At 38.5% G+C, this 18,156-nt stretch overlaps 1 protein-coding gene across 12 annotated transcripts in view; it reads right to left on the reverse strand.

The window, feature by feature from the left end:
* Window positions 1–18,156, reverse strand: part of AFDN (afadin, adherens junction formation factor) — a 3,286,836-nt gene that overhangs the window by 128,799 nt on the left and 3,139,881 nt on the right. For 5 of the 12 annotated variants that reach the window (XM_044063156.1, XM_044063138.1, XM_044063147.1 and 2 more), the window contains one exon: window positions 9,958–10,462. In XM_044063156.1, coding sequence (XP_043919091.1) covers window positions 9,958–10,462 — 505 coding nt within the window. The remainder of the gene's footprint in view (window positions 1–9,957; window positions 10,463–18,156) is intronic. The other 7 variants (XM_044063175.1, XM_044063216.1, XM_044063208.1 and 4 more) reach the window with 2 other exon arrangements.

An 18,156-nucleotide genomic window follows, 5' to 3' on the forward strand; every position in this document is an offset into this window, starting at 1 on the left:
TGTTGTTAAAAAAAATTAGCAAAACATAACTAAATAACTCCAACTACAATGTTTCTGCAAATTGTTAAAAAAAATAACTAATACTTTAACTTTTTTCTGTTAATGACTTCTTCACATTATGTGATGGGATTTTTTAATCCTCTCTACAAACATACACATACATACAGGTACACTCATTATGTCACTTTATAAGATTAAACATATGAAATCATTTCAAGTTTATAACTATGAACACTTTCAGACAAAGAGATTTACTGTAAAATAACTTACTACAAACTTCTCTCTTTCAGATAATTCCCTAAGAAAATCTGGAATAACAAATCAATCTTAACTTAGGTCTACAAATACCACCAACTACAGGTCATCTGCAGGTAATTCTATAAACTCAGCATCAACAAAGACATCAAAGATCTGTATAACATTTACTTCAGTTAGGTACACACAGTGACACGAATGAGCTACCTTTGTCAATGACAAACAGGAAATGGATATTGTTCAGTGACTCTACTATAAAGGCACCATCAGTAAAGCAATCTGCTAAAATCAAGCAGCTCCCCAAATCAGACTGACAGCAACAAGTGCAGCTGGTAATTCTCTCTGCTCCAGAAGAGTGCCACATGCCATCACATGAATCAATTAATCAAAGCATTTTACAGTATGAACATGTTTTCACCTATATATACCTACAAAAAAAGTATTTACTTATCTTCGTATTATATGCTACTTTAAAGTTGCTATGCTACTATATAATCAATTGGATCACACACTGTAAAATTCTACTGTACCTGAAGCTGCTATATTTGTTAGTGTGTTTTCATTTCTTTTTCTTATGTGCTACTTTAAAATTGCTTTTTTTTTTCTCTTTCTTATTATGTGCTACTTTAAAATTGCTATGCTGCTATATAACAATTGTATTCTTCACCTTAAATTAGTAATGTACCTGAAGTTGCTAATATTTTTATTTATCTGTACCTGAAGTTGCTAATATTTTATGTGGAGCTTATCTCCCCGGGCCTCTACTGAAAATGGACATATATCCAGTTAGACTAGCCCGGTCAACAAATGTAAAATAAAATAAATAAAAACATAACTGTCATTCCAGCTCTGGAGGTACAAAGGGAGAAATTCCTAACTATGACCCAGGTGACACTACTTGGGTTAGTGGCTCAGATGCTAGATGGAGCTGGCAGAGGAAGATAGGTGTGCTAACCCTGAAAGGAGAAGAAACAAAGCAAGATGCATAACAGCTTTAATCCCTTGGACATGGGGCCTTACCATGGTGTGCATCCTTGGGGAAGGCTTTTAACTCATCAAGCCACTGCACAGTGGTAGCCTTCATTAAAGACTGTACAGAAGCATGCACTCACAGGGAGAAGATGTTGTGGACTGGCATGGTGGGGTAGGTAGCACATTCCTCCATTCCAGTGGATGGAGTTAGGCCATGTAAACAGCCTCACTACTGCTAGGATGTTGGTGAGAGCACAAGTGACCCTACACTTATAATAGCCTCTCCAGATAGCTCTTGTCCCTGTGCTGTACTGTAATGGGATAATTCCCTAATACTGGGGAGCAAATGAGCCCAGTGTAACTGAAGGAAGCTTAATGACTAGGTAAAAAAACATGCCTATAAGCTGAGATAGCACCTGCAAAAAAGGCATACAAGGAAAAGCTACACAAACTTCACCAAAAATTCTGACATTTTTTTTTTAAATAATTTTCTAATGTAGGAATGTGTGGCTTAAACAGTCAGGAAATCACAGCCTTAATGACAATTGGATTCAGGTTCACATAAAGACAACATATTGGAAACTATGTACTACTTAAATTTGTGCCAACTTTTATAAATATAGAACACAACTAAAAAGTGCAAGTGCTCAGCTGTCTTGTACAAAAAAGCCTTAAATAATACACAGATCAGTGGAACAGTTAAACAGGTTTCATTTAGCATACATCTAATGCTTACATCACCCTTCCCTCACCAAATCATCTTTTCAAAGAAGTAGTAGTAGGTTAGTAAGGGAAAGCATGCTAAAACACTTCTGCATTTAGTGCAAATAGCTCAAAGGAAACAAAATGCTAACTGAGCAATGCAGCTAAAACCACTTTTGGCAGACTTTCAATGCAATCAAAGCAACATAAATGCTTAGGTGCTCACTGGACTAAATGTTGGAAAAAAGTGAATGAAAGAGAGACAGTGAAGTGGAATAACAGTTCAGTGGCTAACAGAAATAAGCCATATGCAGTAATATGTCTAAAACACAGTTGCAACAGAGTAATTCAATAATGTAAGTTTGTCAAATTCTGGAAAGGATGGTTACAGGATATCCATTACAATTCTAATAATTAATTCTGCAAAATTCAGCTAACATACCCTGAACTGTTGGTAAAACTTCCAATCATTTTGTATTGGAGATGGGCCTAGCCTAGTGCTACTTTTAAAAGTAAATATGATGTGATATTGGCTGTTTCCTCAGATCTTTGCCAGAAACAGACTCTTGTCTTTTGGTGTACCTGCAGAAGCAGTAAGATTGTCTGCTCTCCCTCCATTTGATAACGTGGAGAACCATAAGCCAGTTCTCCACCAACCACTGCTGTTATCCCCAGGAAGATTGTTCATCTGTTCTCTATAGCTTCATCACCCTATAGTCCCCTTCCTTCATTTCTCCCCTGGCTACTTTCTTACCTGTCTATTATACTGCAACCCAGTTATGCAAATACAAATGTGAAAAACTTAGCATTTCTTACACTATATCCAGCTTTCATCAATCTTTTCTATCACCCCCAGTGTTGGACTAAATCCATCTGTATTACCCACTGAAAATAATGGAAATAATGCATTTATTTTTCTCCTCAGTCCTGCAGACACATTCTTGTTAAGGCTATTCAGCAAAGTGTTGGGGAGCTGATACACCCTGTGTTAATATTTAATAGGTGCAAGGCAGAGAAAGGAATCCTGGGCAGGATGTCAATTTATCAGAGAACATACAGAGACCATTTTTTATGGTACATTCACCTAGGGATAATTTAAAAGATAACCAATTCGCCCATGTCATGCCTCTAGGACACGGGAGGAAACTGGTGCACCTAAGGAAAATACACAATAACACAGTGGGACAACTATTCTCTGCAAAGAAGGTAACCTAACTGAAAACCTAAGCACCTGACAGGCAGCAACAGTAACTTGTTAAATTACTGTGCTGTCTTCACTTTTTCTGATCTACTGATACTTCACAAAATACAACATAAAACTGACCAAGCTGTCACAGGTACAAAAAGACAGTACTGTTTAAGGTTTAGCAAACAGAGTCACCTTCTCCCTAGAATTGCCGATTTTCTCTTCTAGAAATTTACAAGTGCTTTGCAAGAATTACATTATCATCCACTGCCACTTTCTCATTTGGTACAGATTCAGCATTAGATAAAAATGGAAAAAAGTCTGCATCTCTAACACTCCATATTTTTATACTCTAATCCAAATCACTATATGTTATGGAAAAAAATTACACTTTTCCCTAATGCTGGACTTGATAAACTGCTTCATCGGGTATGGCTTTGTACAGTTTTATCAATAACCTGTACACCTGCACCAAGGTGAAGATGGCTGTTATCTGTTAAGCTTTACAAACTAATTGTGCAGGGTTCTCAGCTGTGAATTGCAATCTCCTTCTCTGTACCCATCTATTAATATTGCCCCTGAGGCTGCTGACATCCTTATTCCTGCACTTACAGTTAGCTACATTATAACATATCACAACCATTCTCCTTACAGCAAACATCTCAATCTGCCTCTTCCTTCCTCATCATCCTCAGTATCTTCTACTATACTTTATCCCATACAAAAAAGGTGGCTACTTCCACTGCTTAGCCTTTAACTGAACTGAGAAAAATTAATTTCTAGAAATTAAGCACTTATTAGACATATGTACCATCCTGTCTGCTGAGTCAAGTCTCCCCACAGGACTCAAACAGTCGGCAAAATATATGTTAGATGAACAACTTGAGCTTTGACAAAGTACTCCACAAAATAAAAGGCAGACTAATAACATGAGCTGTAGCAGCGGACTCCCATGAACTCAGGTACTCAGCAAAAATAAAAGGAAGATTAATAACCTGAGCTGTAACATAGGACTTCAGTGAAAAGATTCCTCTCAGACAGTTGTGAGCCTGCAGACTGCCCTAACAAGTGTACAGACTCAAAATGGATTAAAAGTTTCAGTGAAAGGTCAGGGCTTTAGTGCTTAATTTTTAAGATTTAAGTTATCTGAAGTACAAATGCATACAGCTTCCACTTAAACAAAACCTAGGTAACCCATATTGACATTCTGACCCTGGTTATGCTACTGCCTAGAAACACAGCACCAGAAGATCTTTATAAGCTATATCCTATAGACATTATCTGGATTTCATCACTTACAACTTGCAGCCTGAGTAACTGAACAATTCAGTTAACCAGACCAAAGGTCTTTGTTAGGAGACGACACTCGTGTGCCTCGCACGTTTTGCACAGCAATAATAAAACAAAACATGGCTCCCTACTGAAATGTTGGCATTCGACATGCCGAATGCAGACAAGCTGGCAAAAAAAGACAGAAAACTCAGAAAAAGAGTGAATATCCAAGATCACACTTCTCTTTTAAACTTGTTTTAATACAAGGGGCATGCCCCCCCCCAGTTCTCTGAACTTATACATCCCAACTCTGAGATCGCTATACCTTCAAGAAAAGGGACTATTCTGAGAAATGGCCATCTCAGTATATTTAAGTCTGTATTTGGCCATTCAGTCTCTGGGTTTCAGGACTCGCTCTAGTGGGTCCTGACATTTGAAAAGATGACCACCGAACACACATGCTCAACAGCCAACTGGATAGGCTGAGAATATTTGGATTCAGATGAACCATGGACTAATTCTGTTGTTTCTGGACTCCACTTGAGAGGAAACCGAGAGCTCCTGAAGTAAGAAAAAAATTCTGGATATGTCAAAGAGACACTAACAGAATTATTATACATTTATAGTTTTCATGAGAACTTCAGAAGGATCTAATACAGAAAGGAAAGATGCAACTTAACATTGAATTCAACCTGATATTCAAAAGAAATGAAAAAATTAGGACAAAGGTAGCAAAACTTTAATGTGTTCTCTGCAAAGTGACAGTGGTTCTCACCTAATAGGTTCAGGTATTACCATCCATCAGTATGTCTGTAGTGTATGTGCAGCTCAGTCTTGAACTACACAGAATTTCACCCTAATTTCAGGACAAATACATGCAGATGACAATCCTTTGAGTTTCACACGGATGTGCAATGTCAAACACCTAACTGGGTGCCCCAGTCCTGCAGTGACAGTCTGGACTGGTTAACCATGTTGGAGTGGGCCCAATGTCACATCACACCAGCTCCTGTGAGAAGTAAAGTTAAATAAATGGAACTTAACTATCTGAACTGCCTGACATGCAAACTAAATGAAAATAAAATGGCCACGAGGAAACTTTCATAAGCAGTCAGCCAAGGCAGCTAACCAGTATGATGCCTGCAATGAGAACCACGAATCCGAGGAGACTTCATGTTGTGACCCACTTCACTTCTATCACTTGCCTGAAGAGTATGAAAGTCTTGATGCTGTCCAGAAAAAGGATAAACTTTTTGGAGAAAGACTAAAGCTACACTCAAGAAAAACAACTCTGAAGGCCTCTGAGGACTTTAGACAGTTAAGTATAAAGTTATAAAGAGTGGGGCATTCCCATCAAAAAGGAGAACTACTATGAAAAGACAACACAGTTATAAACATACATTGTACATGGGACAAGTTAAACAGACCAGACCAGGCACTGGAAGTGTTCTCTTAGCATTCACAATATTAGAAAATGTGGGAGGACAGGACAAAATGGAATATGTAGCAAAGTGTACTGTCTCCAGGGAAAAAAAAATTATGCCCATGCTCAAACACTGGCAAATTAGACTGAAGTGTTAGCAAAAAATACTAAGAAAAATAAATAAATATTAACAATAATAATTCTGTATATCATAAATGCTTTTAGATACTTAAACTTGGTCTGAGATTTCCTTTTCTGGGTACATAAAGAGACTAGGTCTGGTGTGGGGTACCCTCTGGGATGCACTGTTCAGCAGTAAGGTTGCATCCATGAAGAAGAGGCAATGTTCCCATGAAGGCTGGGCCTCCATGTTGAAAGACCATAAATTCTGCAATCATACATTGTTACAGGAGTTAGTGTCTATGCATCACAAAAAGTAGTTTTCCAAGCTGTCAAATGGAGCAAGACCTGATCTCAGACTGATCCTCAGGTAAAAGCAGATAGCAATATGGAAGATCAAATAAAAGGGTGACTTCTTACAGAGACTTGCAGAGTGAAGAGCTTTTTTCTATATCTTTGCCTTTCACTCTTGGCCACATATTCAAGAAATTCAGCTTTTGTCACAGTGTGGACTTAAACATGGCCTAATATCCTGTGCTGCGGTAACTCATGAACAGCTTGATTACCTTGGCACTTTGCCCTTAGGTTCCAGACCTTGTTTCACCAGCTTATCTCACCAAGGCCTCAGTCTACTGAAAAGCAAAATTTTCTGCGTTCTATTTAGACTTTATTTGCAGAGTCTACTTCAGTTTACTAAGTCTTTATCCAATTATGCCAATGCTAGGTCACATAGCAGCTGTACAAAAAATATATACTTAGATTTGGATATGATCTGTTGCATTTATATGGACACATCCAGATATACAAATGTGGTCTTCTACACAGCGTTATTAACCACATTACTCAAAAGTCTTTAGTTTGAAAGCACAGCAAAACACACTTCTTCCAACCTACTGGAAAACTTCAGGAAGGTAGTTGAAAAAACTGCAGGAGATGCCTGGATCTGTTTTTGTGTTAACCATAACAATGAATGTCTGTTCTGCCAAAAAACTTCAGTTAAAGCTGGTACAGTATACTGGGCTTTGGTCTTTGTGGCTCTTCATTCGCATTTTTCAAGAAAAATAACATGAGAGAAACCATCCAAGAGAAAAGGTTTGCACAGGTCCACAAACTCCAAATCCTACTGTTACTAGTTTCCTACATACTAACAACTTTGGGAAAGCAAAAATTTGCCACATACGGTATGTGAAACTTTGTTTCTAAATGGTGTGTATGTGTGAGACTTTCTTTTAGATGTCACTAAGTCCAGACTCACTGGGACTCTGGAGTCTACATGGTAGTTACAGGGATATTTTGGATCATTATTTGATCAAAAGCATCAAAGTTGTCATATTCTAATGAGGCCTTCCTTAGATATCTTTGTTATAAGCTTACTTATTATGGCAATGGAGGTGACAGCAATGCTAGGACTTGACTCAGCAGCAGTGCTTTTGAGAAGCTTAATCAAAGTTCAGTTGAACTCTGAGATGTCAACTGGTGTATTCAAAGATATGGCTAAAAAGTACCAAGGAGGTCAACAAAACCTATACCTAAGCAATATGGAGGACTAGGGGGAACACAGATGACCTACAGTCAACAAATATGAGCACAATCCTCAGAATACTGGGATTAGTAGCTCTTGTATGGTCACAAGGATCTTCAAATAAGGCTGTGGAAGCCTCAGAGAGCATTCCATCACTGAAAGTGAAAGCACAGTATTCCAAATGCCAAACTGGCAATTAAGACTGAAGGTAGAAACATGCCTGATGAGGCTGGATAGGCAGCAGACAACATTCTGAAGATCAGCCATTAAGCAGGAGGCTTCACAGACACTGAATAGTCTATGTCATACATGGCCTGTGAAGAGTGACACCTTACAGACGTAAAAAAAATTCCAACCTGCTGATTCAAAGATCATGACCCCTAAAGTGGGCCCAGTGTCTGATTTCTAATCTAGGACATATTCTTTCTCTCTTACTCTCACAGGTACAAGGAATATCTGTCTAGGGAATGCTCTGCTGCCACATGCAGTTATCATACTGCCTCAGACAAAGTTTTTCCTAATCCTAATAACTGTCAGAGCAAATTCCAGTAAAACCAAGAATTCATGGTACTCTTGACTGATCTCCAAGGGAAATAGGTTGTCTACCATATTTTGAGATCTTGTCACCACACAGACAAAAATAATTTAAGGCAACATGCAAGACCAGATAATGCAATTAAAAAATATGAATTCTGTAAAGTATTAAAAATGGGCTTTAAAGATACAAACTGCAGTCATTTCGTAATGTTGAAGTATTGAACTCTGAGACACCAGCAAAGAAACAGAGGTAAGATTAAATCCCATATTTTAGAAGGCACACTACATCGTGTATGCTTAAACAAATAAAAGATAATTTCCATAAGGGGAAATGTTCCACTGTTTTACCACCAGATTGGCCATCTAGTAGCTGTAACTTCTTTGTGAAATATCTACTAACAGCGACCGCACTGAAGACTATCACAGTATTTAGAACACTAACTGGTACAAGGAACAGAGAAGGCAGCCTTATTAGGATGGCAGATTAAATGATAAACAAGTTCTTCTGATGATGAACACTGCCAACTTCACAAACTATTTCCCCCATTTTCATATGCAAAACCTACTTAGCAGGTTCACTATTAAAAAAAAAAACTTAGTAAGAAGGACCAGCAGAAAAGATAGCAACATCACCAGTATCCAAATATGTACTCAATTACTCAGGTCCCCCTCTCTGGCAGAAACATATTACACTAGTAGGATGGCAACAACAAAAACTAAACAACATTGTTTAGAATCTAAAAAAGGTTTACACCTTAAATACAAAAATGTAAGCCTATTTGGTAAGTATTAGTTTAAAGGAGAAAAATTACCCTGCATAAATATCAAGACCCCATCAAATCAATATATATTTTAATCTGTTTACCAGTGTAGGGCACTGATCTCAACAAACTTTTTCATACCCAGACTGAGCTAATATAATAACAATGTTAGTAATATACAGTTGCAAAAATACATGCCAAAAGAATTACATACAGATGGGATAAACTAAATCATATGCAGTTCCATAATATACAAAGGTAAAAGGATACCAGTACAAGAGAAATTCAGGTTTCACACCTCAAAACAGTACCTGATTCTTATGTGACATTCACAGCATTTATAAAAGAGTTAAGGTTAAAGGACAGAAACTTGCTGAAGAGTTGAAAAGAGGTTGATAAATAGGAGTGAAAGTTGGCAGCAATTAGAAAAGAAAGGAAAAATGTGAGTGTGTATATGAAAATGGGCTATGCGGAAAGACAGCTAACAGGAAAATAAGCAACTGCTTGCAGCAGCAAACTACATATACCATCACATGTAAACAGTTGTGCTTGGAGAAAGGTAATGGTAAAGCAAAGCTGAGGGACTATGCAAACTTTAAAGATCTGCCAAATGTGTTAGCCTCAAAGAAACCATAAGCACCAAATGAAAGCCAATATGTTTCATGAACTGTACTTTCTTCCTTTACCACCATTTGCACACAATGCTTTATCCTGTCAGATCAGTCCCCCTTTGCAAAGCAAGTAGAAGAAGCTGAGGATTTCCCAAACTCATGCATAACAAAGAACCACATTCCCTTCACAAAGCATGGAAAAGGCATGTGGTTCAAGACTGGCAAAGTATACAGGATGAGAGCCAAAACCAACAGTACTCTGAATCAAACACTACAACTATTGTGATTTTTTTCATAATTAAAAAAGTGTAATTTAATTAAGGAATGGTTGCAAAGACAACAGAATGAAGGGGGACAGAGAGACAGACACTATTTTTTCTGAGAAAAAAGGAAAAAGAGGGACAGAAATTGGGATTAAAATCAGGGTTCAGGAAATCTGATTACTGTGTCAAGTGAGAAAAATCACATGGAATTACTCTTCATTCTAGTAAGGTGAAAAAGTGTGTGAAGAATCCCATCAGTCACCACCCTTCAAACAAAAAAAAGAGAAGAGGAGGTAAAAAGATGACACACATTTTGAGTTTATTTCTCTCTACCTTTTAAGTTGCTGAGTGTTGTGATGTGTGGTTTGTTTGGAGGGGGAAGGGGTGGACCTGCCTTAGCAGCAGTACTGTTGGAATTGGTAGCGGGCAGCTGGAATGAGCTGGAAAGAAAGATGCCATCTGACACCGGGCGGGGCTGCTGAGTAGGCTGCTGTGGCTTAGGAGCAGGAGGAAGGTCACCATAGGACTTTCTTGTACTGGAGTACTTAGCCTGACCTGCTAGTTTGGAATCCTCATCCTCATCCTCGTACGAAACAAACTTGGCTGTGTAAATCGTGTCAGGGGACAGGACCTGTGTTTTGAGGTAAGAAGTGTTTCTCTGAGGTGGGGGCGGAGGAGCGTTAGATGAGGGGGGTGGGGGTGGGAGTTCATAGTCCCGTGGGAGAGGAGGTCTGTACAGACCAGGCTCGTCTGGTTGCAACAGTTTCCGTTCAGCCTCTTCGTGCTGCCTGCGTCTTTCAGCTTCCAAACGATTATAGTACTCTTCCTCTTGTCTTCTCTGTGAGGAAAGAAAAAGAAAACACCAGAATAATGATTTTTCAGTTTCACTGTAAACTATTTATTTGCTCATTTAAAGTAAACAGATCTTATCGGACTACAATAATCCATTTTCAAAAGTAATACTGAAATATCCAAATAACCTAGCAAAATTCAAATCATGACATCAACAAAAGAAATTAATGTATAATAAAAACTAAGTATCAGCATGTTACTAAATGCAGTAAAAGAAACAAGTCATTTCATGTGCAGGCACAGTTCAGATCAAAATAATAATAATGATAATAAAAACTGTACCAAACTAACTTCAGACTGGAAACTTGACTTTATTAAAGCAACAACATTTTTACTTTGTTTTTACTGATTTAAAAAAGCCAAGACCGAAGTTGAGTTGGTACAGTTTTTGTTTTATTCGGTACTAGTTCAACAGGCAATCTTACTGTGTCCATTTGGAATATAGCAAAGCAAAAATAAATAAAATAAAAATCCAGTTTAACTACATCAGTGACACACACACTAGGCTTTGGAAGGAAACAGAAATCCTGTACTATCACTGGTAAAGACATCTCACTTGATCATACTACATCAAGCAACAACCAATTCAAAAACTTCAAAGGCCTTTTAAACTTGCACAGAGTGACAGTCCCCAACATCAGACTCAAAATGTAGAACAAACTGGCAAAAATCTGTAATAGTAATGATGTGGAAGCTGACACTGTATTTTACAGTTAAAATGACAAAATGTAAATATGACATTATTTACCTTGAATTTATGATCAGAAATATTTACGCTTAATATGTGATAAAACGTTTTAAAACAGAAAAGGGTACTCCATGATGCAGAATGAAGAAAGAATCCTCAAAATGAAGTACAGATGAAAGGTATTTAAATATTAAATAAAATTTGAGCCAACTGTCCAGCTGTGATAAGGTACTCACTGGACATTTCACAACAGAAAGAAAAAAAAATGTTTAAAGATATTAGCTTTGCTGCATCTGAGGAGCTGTGTGCTGCAAACGTTTTTCCCTCCCACTACAGCTTATGTTTCGGAAGGCTACTTTAATAAAAAGCTTTGTAAGTTTTTTATTAAAACCATGGCACAAACACATTTAGGCTATCCTATGGTAATGTCACCTTAGGACTGGGTTGAGGTGCATCCAAGAACTGTGAACATTAAAGTCTATGGATGCATGATGTATTCCCTATGCTAATGCTAGGTAAATTAAAGTTTTACCCTATGTGAAATCAGTATAGGGGAAAATAACAATCAGCATACACAAAATGTCAAATATTAAAGTCTTTTTTTTAATTTTTTTAGTAGTGAAGTGTGGAAAACATTAGCAGATGGGGAGAAATGTTGCATCAGCAGTTTATGCACCATGTATCATGGTGCACAGAGATTATTCTCATTGGCAAATCAGTTTAAATCCAATTACCTTCCTCCAATAGCAAATCTTACCCTCATAGAGGATTGTACCTTTTACAACATATCCTTCAGACTTAGTAAAATCAACACATTTGAAGGCACTACAACAAAGAAAGTACAGTTGTGAAAAATCTTATAATAACAGTAAATGTCTTTCTCTTTAGTGTTGCAATATTCCACGTAGAAGGGATCTCCTGCCCATGGCAGCCCGACACTCAGCCAGTATGCAAAAGTGTAAAGATCTCGTATGCACCATACATCACACACCTATGCTCCCCGCACAGAACACAGGGCATAAAAGGGACTTGCAGACGCAACTACCCAGAACCAGTTTGAATGCCTTTTTTTTGCCAGTTGGTCTGAAAATGATCCAAAATGTCACATGACATACCTAGAAGGACACGCCCAGTTCCGTGCTTCCCAGTTCTGACCTCCCATTGAAACTATGCGAGCGTCACCCTTAGATACACACAAGGATTTAAAATTACAAAATTGATAAGATCAAAGGGATAAAGACATGGGACATCCATCTTTGAGGTGAACAGAAGAAGCTGTTTAAACACAACAGGATGGATGAATGGTAACAAATACCCACTGATATGAATTCTCCCAAAGATCAGTTAATTTATTCTTACATAACTGTTATACCTTATTTTGAGCAGATGATAACAGTAAGTTACTAACTTAAAATGATTACATCTCCCATGAAAAGAGGAGCCAGACAAGCTAAAAAAACAAGTGGTCTAAGATTTGATCCTCTGAGTCATGCAGCATCAAGGTGGCAAATGAAGCCCAAATTCTGCAATCATGATCCCATCAGTAGTACCTGACGGTAAGATCCGATGACCAAGTGCCCATAGCACAAATGTATAAAATGGACGCAATTCATGAAAAAGACATTTAGAAACAGTCACTCAGTTCAGTGGAATAAATAACCAAGGGTCAGACAATCACCCAGTGACTACAAAAAATATGCACTTAAAGAATTTGAATGTTTGATTAACCACAGACAGGGCCATCCATACTCAGAGCAAAGGAGATAAAATGGCAGTCCACATTCCTAAATTCCTTCAAGTAAAATATGAATGATAGGTACATAATGCATGGGCAGGTATCTCTCATCTCTGGATTCAGACACAAAACAAATGGGGAGGTAAAATGGCCTTTTTTAAGGACAGATATGATGCAACTTTTAAGCAAAACCTTTTTTTCTACATACTTTTCTGACCCCTGTGCCTTCTAGCCATTAAGCTGCTGCCACTGCCCTTTCATTCCCTATCACTGGGACAAGAACAATCCATAGCATAGCTATCATACAGACTGCCATACAGTCACTCATGAGAAATCATGCTGTGTGGCCCTAACCCCATCCCTGGTGGCTGACATGAGCACTCGCATCACCCCAGGGGTCCTATGACCTCACACTCACAGGTATATGTTTGCACACACATACTCCATAAGGGCTGCCATCACTGACTTGGGATTGCTAAGCCAACTTGACCTCCATCTTATGTGGTCACTAGGTGTCTACAAGCCTTCACCTGCATGGGAGCAGAAATGTCAACTAAGACCACCAATTCATTTCACCTTAGCACAGGTAAGTTGGTGTAAACAGCTCATTCCCACCATCCACCCAGTTCTTCCATCACACTAACTACTATTTGAACTCTGCTTGTCTGGGTTATAGTCCAGGCTTTATCTATCTATGCCACACACTCTAGGGGGTGAACAAAGGTCTGTCCTAAGGAATACATGATTCTTGTGAAAGGTGAAACAGGGCTCCCTATAAACAAGGGGATACACTTCTAAGAGCCTGTGGATGGAGAAGAGGGACCAAGAACAAAGTTTTCATAGTGCACTTAACAACCAAGAACCAGAAAGAAACAGAAGACAACCCAACCTGTCAATTAAGAGTCTAAATCTCCAGAAAAGGAAGGATTCTACCAAGGTGGGTTAAGATGCAGAATCCCCTTTACATAAGCACTTGAGTTTGCTATGGACCAGTTTTGCCATCTATGAAGCTGAGATTTGAAACAATAATGCAAGAATGTGCACCCTGTCTGTGAAATAACTGAGAACTCCAGTAAAATGGGTATCTAGCAAGTTAAGAACTACATTTAAGATCACCCTTTGAACAAGGGGAAGAATTTTTTGCTCAGATGAAGATTCTCTTCTAAGTAGCAGAGTATTTCTGACAATTAAAAAGGCTTTCCAGAATCCTCACTGACACACAAAACATCTAATGGAAGGTCTGAAAGAATCAGGGGACCTGAAGGAGCAGTCAGACTCAGAAAATGTGTTGTTTATTAACCTCACAACAAATTAGAGAGATCCCTTTTGGGTTAGGCTAAGTTGTATACTGCCAGTTATCTAAGAACTTGAAACCATATATGTATTTTCTGTTCTCAAGATGCAGAGGGTGACTTGGGTTCTATTCTTCCCTAAAGTTTGCGACCAGGTACAGAATCAGAAGGAAAGGCACAAAGGCATACTTAATGTTTTCCCCTGCAATGGACATTGATGCTGTCCACTGTCGACTCTTTCTTCTTGCCTTACTAAACTAAGCAGAACTGATGAAACTCCAGTCTCCTTCTCTGGCACACAGCTCCATCTCCAAGATTTCCTGTATCCAGTATGTTTTCACTATGTACACTGCCCTTACCCTCATTACAGAGGTTTGAATTTGCAGCTAGTGAAGTCCACTAGCATATTAATTTCCTACAAATGTGAATGGCTGGAGTGGTGATCCTGTGGTGATGGACTACTGCCACACCTGTAATGCATCTCAACAGAAAGAGTATCAGAGTCTGCCTCTATGGTTAATACAGCAAGGCCTACATAGCTAACCAGAGCAGGAATGGCTTGGTTATCATCTCCCTTTCCAAAGCTTGGAGTGTCAGAATCCCCATACAAATCACAGGAAGGTTTTTGAATTCATTTTTCTTAGCAATGCACCTATCCTGCACCAAAGATGACTCAAACTGGAATTTACGGCCTGAGAATTAAAGGTCCAGCATTAGAACCTGAAGTGGTATTAATGGCAGGAAGGGAAAGCCCATAATAACACTAGCATGTACAGTCTACCACACTCCACAGCCTCTAGGACAGGGGGCCTAACATTAGTAGATGATCAATGATGGTTTGATAACTATGCAAGCACTAGTACCTCATTATGCAGTGAAGAAGCTTCCTGTATAAACAGGTGAGACAAACAGTGAAATAATGTTTGCCATGATGCCAAAGACATGCAAAAGAGTTGGAACCTCCAAACACCTCTGTCTCCTCACCTACAATGCTAAGGTCATGACTTCCTAGACCCCCTCCTCAATAAACAGTAACTGACACTGCTGTTTCCGACTCTAGCTCAGTAAAGGAAATCATCTGTGATTCCAATATAGGATCAAGGAGGACTTCCAACAGCTATTACCTATACAGCAGGACTCAGGGAGTGTCCATTACCAGGGAGTTCCTTGATAGAGACTCTAGAAGCTAGCTGTTTGAGTACAAGAACACCAAGATATATTCCTACCACAGATCTACAGACTACGGTTAAAAACCTTAGTAGAGTGCAGAAGACAAACTAAACAGCAGCAACTTGCACTTAAACTGGTGCTAATCAAGCCTTAGTTAAACAAATATGCTGTGAAGGTCTTGGACAATGATGTGCAAACAGACATGTCTAGTGACAATACCCAGGTCCCTTTCACATGCAGTGGTATGAGATTCAACACAGAACATCAAATACTGAATGTGTCCTCTGAAGTTGCTGAAATCCAACAAAAGACCCAAATCCCTCCTATCCCTCTTCAGAATGAAGAAAAGGAAAACTATTTCTGTGTGATCTTTCCAAATTAACAGCAGGTTCTACAGCCCCTTTGAGGAGTACAGCCTTGGCCTGTTCCAAGAGATTAATGGAGACTGATGCATTAAGGGAACTTTGGATGGAGTGAACAGATCTAGGATTTAACAAATGGCGCAATGTTCAGAACTCAATGGTCCCCAGGGGGTATTTATCCAAAGTCATGACAAATAAAGTAGAATAATTAGCCTCAAAAGTACAGTCATGAAGGATGTTAGGACTGCTGCAGAGTTCACTCAAAACTTTGCTTCCTATGACTTTGCTTCATATGAGACTTACAAAAGCTTAGAGACAAGACTGGCGGAAAGATGTCTGGAATATGGCATTTCTCCTTTGAGTACCACACTGGTCCGAGATAAGCTCTATGGCTGTTAATGGCATTCTCTTCTTCTGCAGGTCTATGACGTCATTTCAAGGTCACTCCAACACGACTTTGACTACCCCGCTCAAGAGAGGTACCAAGGACAGTTGTCTTCAAAAGGCAGCTTCAGCCATGCTATTAGGAATAATTACTATTCAGATTCTGCTATCCCTGGAAAGCGCACACTGGAAGTTGTTATAAGGTTCTTCTGCAGAGGCTCGTTGACCAAGTAGTTTATATGGTCTTCTCAACACACAGATTCCGAATGAAGAGATAGGTCAGCAAGCAAAGGACAGCAGTATTGCTGGAACTGAATTCATCCTCAAGTCTTGGTGAGTACCTTCACGAGGTGGACCCTGTTTTTACAAAATCTCACCAAGACAACACTGATATATATACACTGAAATTTATACAGCATATATTTATGGACAGAAGTAGGTTAAAAAAAAATAATAAAGATAGCTGGGTGCACAAGATACAGGACTGGAAAAAATGACAGTGTAGAATCCTCAAGACATGGAAACATTCCTACAATGGGCCTAGGCCACGACCATGGGAAGGATACCCCCCATTGTAAAAGGAAGTAGTAGTCCACAAAAATCACAAACCTGACAGGTCAAAAAACAGCCACAAAGATGACAGAGTGGACTATTCAGGATAAGAAAGAAATTATGCATTGTTACTATTGTGCAAGAAGTGCAGAATTTCCAGACAGAAGATGTACAAAAAGATTGAGAGAAAAAACAGCAAAGAAAAATACTTTCACAAGAAAAACTGTCAGAAGCTTCAAATAAAAATTTGTGTTCATTAATACAACAGATTTATGAAAAACATTATATAGACCAAGAAACCTTGGGCCATCTGGAAAAAGAAGCGATTGAGAAAGTACGAAAATATAAAGAACAACATTTAGAGACTTTTGAAAGGTATAAACAAGAAATATGAACATGGGAAAGAGAGACCTGATATGGTGCAATATTTATGCAAAGGAGAAAGCCAAATTAATCAATACAAAAAAGGCATCCCCAAAGATATTCAGGGAGAAATACAGGCAAAGGCACCCAGATATGGAAAATTTTACAATACAAAAAATAAGATCGCAAAGAGGGAACAGAGAACAGAAGATTAGTAAAGTAGAGATTAAAAAAAATAGAAGTTGAAGTTATGGAATACCTGCAAAGTGAAGGATTTAGTTTAGATAGTCTAACACAGGTTATATTACAGCACGATAGAACATTTAGCTCCTCAAGTAAGGAGAAACAGGAGGAGCAGGAGACATCTGATGAAATGTGGACATGGGAAAGAAAGAGATTTAATATGGTGCAATACTTATGCAAAGGAGAAAAGAGCAGCACTAAAGAGAGATACAGGCAAAGGCAATTGGACATGGAAAAGTTTACAATATAAAAAAATAAGAAAACAGAAGAAAAACAGAAAAGAGGATTAGCAATGGAGAAGTTAAAGAAATAGGAAATGAGGTTATGGATTACCTGCGAAGTGAAGGACTTGCTGCAGAAAATCTAACTCTGATAACATCACAACAGGACAAAGCAATGGATCCCCATATTAAGGAGAAACCAGTGGCATGGGAAACATCTGATCAGTTGCCATATGAAGATACTTTGGAGCCTTCCATAGGAAACTAGAATAAATGTTCAGCTGGAGTTGCACAGCAAGGGAAAGAACAGGAAACTGTGGCAACTCTGACCCAGTCAATGTTGTGGAGTGGCAGGCTAGTGAGTTCCCATAAGAAAGAGCAAGAGATGACACAGGATGAAACTAGAGAGAATTGTGGCACAGGAAGATGCTCTGAAACTTTCTACAGAATGCCCACAGGAAATGAAGAACAAAGAATGCACCCTTAGTTTAGAGGAAAAAGATCTAAGAGAAGAGTTGCTTAATTTGATAGAGTTGGACAGACATATAAATATCAATGAAAGAAACTGACTATGGAAAGTCAATAAAACCCATAAAGTTATAAGTGTGAAAACACAAATGAGCACAGTAATTAGGACTATTTATAGAGATTCATGCAATATAACAAAAGT

This window comes from Protopterus annectens, chromosome 1.part0 (genome assembly GCF_019279795.1).
Source record: "Protopterus annectens isolate FY-2018-M chromosome 1.part0, PAN1.0, whole genome shotgun sequence".
NCBI lineage: Eukaryota > Metazoa > Chordata > Ceratodontiformes > Protopteridae > Protopterus > Protopterus annectens.